This window comes from Cynoglossus semilaevis, chromosome 14 (genome assembly GCF_000523025.1).
Source record: "Cynoglossus semilaevis isolate Cse_v1.0 chromosome 14, Cse_v1.0, whole genome shotgun sequence".
Lineage (NCBI taxonomy): Eukaryota > Metazoa > Chordata > Actinopteri > Pleuronectiformes > Cynoglossidae > Cynoglossus > Cynoglossus semilaevis.
This window is the reverse complement of record NC_024320.1, coordinates 27,357,056-27,364,986: the sequence shown is the minus strand read 5'-3', so window position 1 is coordinate 27,364,986 and position 7,931 is coordinate 27,357,056. Positions and strand designations below refer to the sequence as shown.

The 7,931-nt window shown below is 40.6% G+C and overlaps 1 protein-coding gene across 2 annotated transcripts in view; it reads left to right on the top strand.

The window, feature by feature from the left end:
• Window positions 1–7,094, top strand: part of LOC103390415 (phospholipid phosphatase 1) — a 16,447-nt gene extending 9,353 nt beyond the window's left edge. For both annotated transcript variants that reach the window (XM_008326260.3, XM_008326259.3), the window contains exons 4-6: window positions 3,254–3,311; window positions 4,436–4,612; window positions 5,290–7,094. In XM_008326260.3, the coding sequence (XP_008324482.1) occupies window positions 3,254–3,311; window positions 4,436–4,612; window positions 5,290–5,406 (352 nt within the window). In that variant the 3' untranslated portion in view covers window positions 5,407–7,094. The remainder of the gene's footprint in view (window positions 1–3,253; window positions 3,312–4,435; window positions 4,613–5,289) is intronic.
• Window positions 7,095–7,931: the final 837 nt, after the last annotated feature.

The window sequence follows — 7,931 nt, the reverse complement described above, 5'->3', positions numbered from 1 at the left end:
CAGTTCTGATCTGTTATTCTTGGAAAATTCCCAGTATATTTGTTGTCCATCCTTCTCATTCCCATTTTACAGATCTGTAAATATGAGACTAAAGTACCTGTTGTAGTTTAACCAACTCTTAAGAAATTTGTTAAAATAAATACATTGTTTACTTAAAAGTTACATTAGCAATTGTAACAGCCCTCTGTCCTTATCCCGACATCTTTTCTATGTTTGATTAAATGTGTTTGACGTTTAAACTTGTGCATACGGTCAATCTAGGACACACTTTAATAACAATGCAGCATTAATCTGCAGCCGTAGATAGAAGGAGTCGGTTCGTTGCAGGAATGTGAACTCTCTGCTTTGATTATCATTAAACTCTTATCAGCTCCAAGCAGAAGGAAACAAACTGGGAGGAGAGGAAATCCACTTCTCATTCTGACATAGTAACAGTCACCGAACAGTCTGAATCTTTTAGACTCCTTTAGACCTGGGAGTGACATCAGCCGTGCTTTCATAGCAACAGCGTTGACAGTTATTAGCCACAAGGAACTTGTCTGAGTCTACACTTCTCTACCTAAATTTCAGGTTATTGTTTACTAAGGTCAGCGCAGAGTGTTCTCTTCCCTTCTTTGTTTGGATTGTTGTGTGCTGTAGTAGCAGTCATTGAGTCTGAGTGAAAATGGGCCCACCCACCCTTCACTCTCTTCGTAGGTGAACAGTACACTGTACTTTTACCAGGGTGTGGTGCACAATTGTTGACATTTCCTGCAGCTGTATTTTTACCCTGCAGATGTGTTTTTGCACTGTAGTGGACAGAACTGGGAAAGATGTGTTGAGTCAGGAAAGATATGATGCCGCCGCTCTAATGGAGTGAACAAATGCAGCAGTCTGTCCTGGATCTTATTGCAGTAATGTGATTCTCCCAGTTCCTCAGTTCCTCAGAGCAGAGGCCTCCTGTCAAGTTGGTGTGTGTGTGTTTGTTTTTGTTGTTAAATGAAAGGGAAAAAACCTCACGTACTGGAAGGTGGTCTGAACCAACAACCCCAAAATATTTAATATTTTTCAGTACAAATCTTAATGAGTCCATTTGGTTTTTGTTTGTCTTTTTGAGTTTTTACCCAAGGCTTGGAAGGTTGTGGAGTTCTGCATTAGTGCATCAGCCAGTTGGATTTGGTTACCAAATTCTCTTTTCATCAGCCGCTGCTGTGCTGAAAGACTGTTTAATTAATTGGTGGATTCACAGTGATGGATTACAAACATATGCTGTGTTCAGTTTATAAGGTCTGTTTTCTATTGCTGCCACAGTTGGACTGTTTGTGTTGGAGAGCAGCATTTGATGAATGGAAAAGAAAAAGTCAGGTTCATGAAAAAGTGGCAGCTGAACTGAAGTCCAGGGACACTGGTGAATTTCATCTCCACACTGGCTGTGTGGATTCTCCCTCACTGGTGTCACAGCGACGCCCACAGGCAGCAGCTACCTCGACGATGCTAACTGACAAGCTAAGAGTTTCAGCGTTCTGTTGTAAACAGTTGTTCATGTTAATTGTTCCATAGATTAGTGGTTGAATTAGAGTTAGGTGTGTCACTAAATAAATATAACTGCTATATATACTCAGTTGCCCATTGTTAGATTTCAGGACTATTTTGGTACAATTGTATATACTCAGTTGCCCATTGTAAATGTGTGGTTTCAGAGTTAGATTTCAGGACTATTTTGGTACAACTTCATTGTACAGTGTAGCTATGGCTGAAGAATAGACAGAAAATCCTATTAGGTATTATTTTTATTCTTATATTGTACCAGTTGAACAGGGTAGAACATTGCTGTTCTACGTTTATGTATTATTAATTCATGAAAGTTGTGATGATGAACAAGACAATGGTTGAATTCAAGTGAATATGACAAACAGAGACAGATGGAAGTACATGTCCTGTTGAGGAGGAGAAGAAGAAGGAGAGGGACAGTAAAAAAGAAGAATATTAATATATATTAAATACATAACTTCTAAAGTTATGGGGCAGTGGTGGCTTAGTGGTTAAGTAAGTGAACTGCACCACTGTTCACTTTGGTGATGGGTTAAAAACAGAGGTCACATTTGGTCGTGTGCAGTGGTGAGCTGTGTCACAATGACAAGGAGTTCACTTTCCTTTCTGAATGGCTCCAAACCAACAGTGGAGTCTGTAATTGTGTCTGGGACGTCAGTGGAGCGGGGGACTTTTCAGCAGGTGTACGTTTGTGTGACTTGGCAGAGAAACAAGTTCTAGAAGAGACGTTTTATTTTTCCATGGTCCAGTTGGAAGGGATTTTTCCTTCCAAGTGTAACCGTTTAGCTCAGTGAACCTGCATCTTGGAACTGTTCCTCAAAGAGCCGTCTGGACTCTGGAACACAACAATCTTATCTCTGCTCCACACCGCAGAGCCTTTGACCTGACATCCAGTGCCACAGTTGAATAGCAAAGTCAATTCAGCAGTGCAGTAACATTATATATATAAGTGTGTGTGTGTGTGTGGGCACGCACAAAGCTGTTGCTGCAGACGGGGGCCAGAGGACACAGCAGTGTTTTAAATAAACAGAGTATCTAAGGCAGATAGAAATGGAGGGTGGGGTCAGTCAGGGTGGGGGGCGGTAACAAACAAACTGGCAGAACAATTAAGACCAACGGCATCAAAATCCCATAATGTGTGGATCCTTTTTTAAAGTTGTGTTTTGGGTGCTTTGTGGAGCATGACATGTCTCTCGTCAGCTCAAGTGTGTGTGTGTGTGTGTGTGTCTCTCTGTGTGTGTGTGTGTATGGTAGAAGACAAAGTTACTTAAAATAAATGAAATAATATTTCTCTGCTTGTTCTCTGTTTGTGTTTTGTGGGGGGCGGTAACAAACAAACTGGCAGAACAATTAAGACCAACGGCATCAAAATCCCATAATGTGTGGATCCTTTTTAAAGTTGTGTTTTGGGTGCTTTGTGGATAATGACATGTCTCTCGTCAACTCAAGTGTGTGTGTGTGTGTGTGTTTCCTTGTTTTATAACTGAAGAGTGAGATTGAAACTTCAGTCATTTCAACAGGTTTTTATTCATATTTAGTTAAAGAAAAAAACATTTACTGGAAGTTACTGGAAAAAACCTGATTGAATAAAATCAACCTGATAGATCATAAAGATATTATGATCACATTTGTCTTAAAACTTTTCGACTGACACTCACACGAGTTCATCTTCTTGTAATGCTGATTTAGCAGGACGTTGAGCTGTCGTGTGTTTCTGTTGCAGGTTGTCCTTCTACTCAGGCCACTCCTCCTTCTCCATGTACTGCATGTTGTTCCTGGCTGTGAGTATCTTCAACCTTTAGGTCGTCATCAGTCTGTCAGTGTGATCCACTCCATCAGTCTGATAACTTTAGGCTTAATCAGAGTGTCGTGCTGTTATTGATTGATATTGTGTAAATTAAATACAACTAACAAAGAGTAGCCACGGTGGAAGTTTTTACATGTTCACACTGCAGGAAAAAATACTGAGAATGACTCTTTTTTTTGCCAGTGTGACCAATATCACTTTTTTTTATATCAGACCCAGGCCACTTTCCTATGTGGTCATACTGTATGTCAGTGACACAGGTTTCACCATTCTGGACCAGAGTGATGGGAGATGGCTAATAAAATGTAAATAAAGGCCAAAACAAGCATGCAGGCACTGTTGACGGAGAAAGTCAGTGGAAACATCAAGATTGGTAAAAATGTTCTTGTGCTCAGGGAGACAAGAGTGTGGGGAGGAGATTGATGATGAATCAGTTTGACTGACTTAAACTGTACAACGACGTCCAACTGGATAAACAAACACAGACGTGTGGATCATCTATATGTACTTCCACAGACACAGTGTCTGACATCAGGTCTTCTTCTGTTCCTGTAGTCAGGTCACTTTAGGGTGTGGACAGTTTACACTGAAGTGCGATGGTTGTCACATTACACTGTTGATGTCAACAGCCATGCAAATAAGTTGTATCTCTGCCTGCAGTGTGAACATATTCTGATTCACATTTGTTTACCTTGGGTCTCAATTATTGACTTTGCTCAGTGTTCAGGTGTGATTTTACCCCCCAGTCCTGATAACTTCTGTTTGCCCAGCGTCTCCAGCAGCAGCAGCTGCAGATAAAAATACACCTACAGACAAAATCCTGGCACAGGAAGTTGGATGCCACAAACAGCAGCTGAGATTTAAACATTTACCTTCCAGAGTGAGGCGTGCTGCTTCATGTCTGCTGAAACCTGTTGATCAGGATTTTAATAATAATAATAATAATAATAATAGAGAGACACCACATTGTTACAGCCAGTGAATGTGGTCAGGTGACCACAAAGGTCACTGGAGGCGCCAACTCCCAGGTTCTTGTGTAGAGTCTATTGTCAGCACAGACGTGGGTTAAACACAGCTGCTGTTCTCTTTCCCCCTCAGCTCTATTTACAAGCTCGACTCCAGGTGGAGTGGGCGAGGCTGCTGAGACCCACCCTTCAGTTCTTCCTGATCGCAGCCTCAGTGTACACAGGCCTGTCACGAGTGTCTGATTACAAGCATCACTGGAGTGATGTCCTGACAGGTCTCCTGCAGGGGGCCATCATGGCACTGCTGGTGGTGAGTTCAATGTCCTGTATAGTATTTGATGAAATATAGAAAATAAAAATAAAAAAAAAAAAAAATATATATATATATATATATATAAGAACAGGAAATTTTTGATGTCATTCTCATAAGTCCAATATCATTACGAATACCCCCATAAAATATAACAGTTTCGTGGTCGGGGTTGTTTTTTTAATCCAACGCTCCATCAAATGTTGACTTCAGAAATTCTTTTTTTGGATATCCACTGCTTAGTGAGGACATCTGGGCTGAAATGTATTAATTATTTCTCAGTTATGACATCACAACCCTTGTGAATGACATCTTTTTAAAGCACTTAAGACACCAAACTAGATGGATGTTCAACATCACATTCTTATGCTTTGTCCATCCAGACAAAAATAAAAAAAAAGAACTGGAAAGAGAATCTGACTTTTAAACACCTTCAACTCTGAGTGACATTGCCAGAGGTGATCTTTGTTTCCAGTTCTCTGTCTTTTTCACAGACACTTCATTTTAACGACACCACCTGCAGCTTTCCATTTGCTCTAAGACAAAATGTCTTTAACTTCCACCCAGGGGGAGGTCAACTCCTGTGTGTTCTGACTGATCAGCTGTTGGAGAACAGACAGATGTTCCACTTCAGTACACACCTGTGAGGTCACAGTATTTCCACTTGTTTCTTGCAGGTCTTCTTCGTGTCCGACTTCTTCAAGCCACGTACGGAGTCCCGTAAAGACTTGGACATGGACCGCACAAACCTGGAGTCCCCGACCAATGGAAACCACTTTGAGAGTCCAAACTAAGCTAAATGAGAGGTGACGTTGAGGACACCTCTGCTCTGTCCAAACGCACATCCAGGATCCCAGCTCTCCAGATTTTTTCATTTCATGCAAAATTATCACAGGACGCACCTGCATGGATTTCCAGTAAAAGAACTTGATTTTTGTTTCAAGTGAGCTTTAGGATGATTGTACATCCCCAGAAGTAACGTTCCAAAGCTAAACCTCAGGCCTGTTAATACATCATTAGACTGTTTGAGGCAACAAGTTGCCTTCTCCACTGATGTCCACCAAGGATGAAAGGTGACAATCTGTCCAGTATTTTACGATAAGCCGTCAGGAATTCAAGAAAAGTGGCTCAAGGAAGCTGGAGATTCTGGAAGAAGAACCACCAACGATCTACTGAGTCAGTAGGAAGAAGTACCTGCATGCACTCACTAAAGGGTCTGACCACTGCTACAGAGGGAAAGGTTGGAAATGAGTGAATGTATCCCTGCTTTGTGCATCTCCTGACTTGGGGTCAGTTTGCTCAAAGGTCAGATTTAGGGTCAGTTGTAGTAGAACTCCAGCTCCATGACAGTCTTTGCTCAGGTCTTTTTCTGCCTTGTTTACAGTCGAGGGCTAGTTATGGAAGTGTAAACAGAACTCCACCGAAAAACGTTCTTGAAGTCGACCTGTTTTGTTCAAATCTTGTTTTTTAAAGGATGCAACAGCATCAACAACTCAACTGAAGTTGAACCGTTGTAGTTGTCAGTGACCAACCTTATTGGTTTTTTGCCCTTGTTTTTGACTTAAGTTTGGTTGTGTCGGAGTTAGGTTTTTAATATATTGACTGCTATTTCCATTTCCCAGATATTTCACCAATTTTGCGACTTGTTGGTTTTATTTGACGGCCCCTTTTATCTGCTTTTAAATAGAAACAAATACTTTCAACTTTTTGTTTACCTCAGCATGATTTGATTTAAACATTTTCAACCTTTGATGACGTAAACACAGCAGTTAACAACAGAGGAAGCCTTTTCATCACAATAACCATTATTAATGTGGAACCACTCAGTTTTTGTCATGGTCATATTCTCCTTTGCTTCTAATTCATTTGTTAACTACTGTGGGTGGATGAGTAGTACTTGGCCCTGCTGCTGACCCAGATGTTGAACCTCATTTATTAGTCATACTTAGATGCCGTGCCTTGTTTGCTGAGGGTCCTGGCACAGCCAATAACCGCGCCTACTCTTGTATGAACGCACCATAAGATGAAGGTGTGTGATCTTAAGACCAGATGGAGCTGGAAACTAAAACTGATCCTGAATCAGAGCAAACTGCAGATTCAGGAACCACTGTCGTCTGATTCAGCAACCCTCTGACCCGGTCAGTGGAGGCTCCACTGACCTCGTGTTTGGCCACAGGGTTGAAGAATCAACGGTCAGTTCAAGTCCCTTGTTGCCTTTGCTGAACTGCTGCTGCTGCTATCACAGCTTCCTGTGTATCCAAAAACTGAAATATCGACATCAAGTGAATAAGCATCATTGTAGTTTTTGTATAATCTGTATGTTAGAAATAAGTCGACATACAGACTTTTATTGAAAATATGTGTTACAAAGTATGTACAGATGTCTAAAAAGAATCAGAAATTTTACTTATTAATAACATTGTGATTGTGTTAGTTGTCATTTTAAGTTTTCTCAAAATTAAAGCATGTTTTGTTTATGTCACCATGGAATGTGTTTTTGTTGCTAAGCACATCCTTGACTTACAAAAAAAAAGTTTATTTCATGAATTATCTCAAGGTAAGAAAAAACACTTGAACAGTGTTGAGCAATTAAGATCTAAATCAAAGGTGGAAAGTAACAAATTAATTAATTAATATGATTTTTTTTTTATTGTTTTGTTAAAAGGTAATTTTACTTGTACGTAAGTACATGTTGACTCAAGATAACGTTGACTAAGAGACGGCCTCTGTCGATGGATGACGGCTGGTGCTGAACAAGAACCGGAGGTGGAGGATTACCAATCAGAGCTCTCCCGTGGAGCAGATGACTCAGAAAGAGAAGCAAATCCTTGGCCATATTTCAGCCAGCTCTTTGTTTTCAAATGCAAACGTGTCAATAACTTTGCAAACGTGCCTGCCCCGGTGGACAGAGCTGTCTCCGTCGAAACTTCCTCATCAAACCTGCGACAGCATGTGGCGGTGAGTAGAGTATTTATGCTTTTGCCTGTGATTCCCAAACGTCATGTTTAATGTTTGGTAAAACCTTTCCCTGTTAAGCAACATGTGCCTTCATGATATTGATTATTTTCGCCTGGCATCCATCGATGATAGGTTATGTTTCAGTGACGTAGAGCAGCATCAGAGTACAGTCAGAAATAATACAAGTGCATGATTTGAATTGCAGTTGGTCTCTAATGAAATCCTCTTAAATAATGTATAATACACAAGCTCCTGAGTTGTTGTAGCCTAAACGGTGTAGCCTAGATGGACAGTGATAGTAAAATCTTATTACAATAATTTCCTGAACAAATCGCAGAAAAAAAAGTTTCTCAAAAATGAC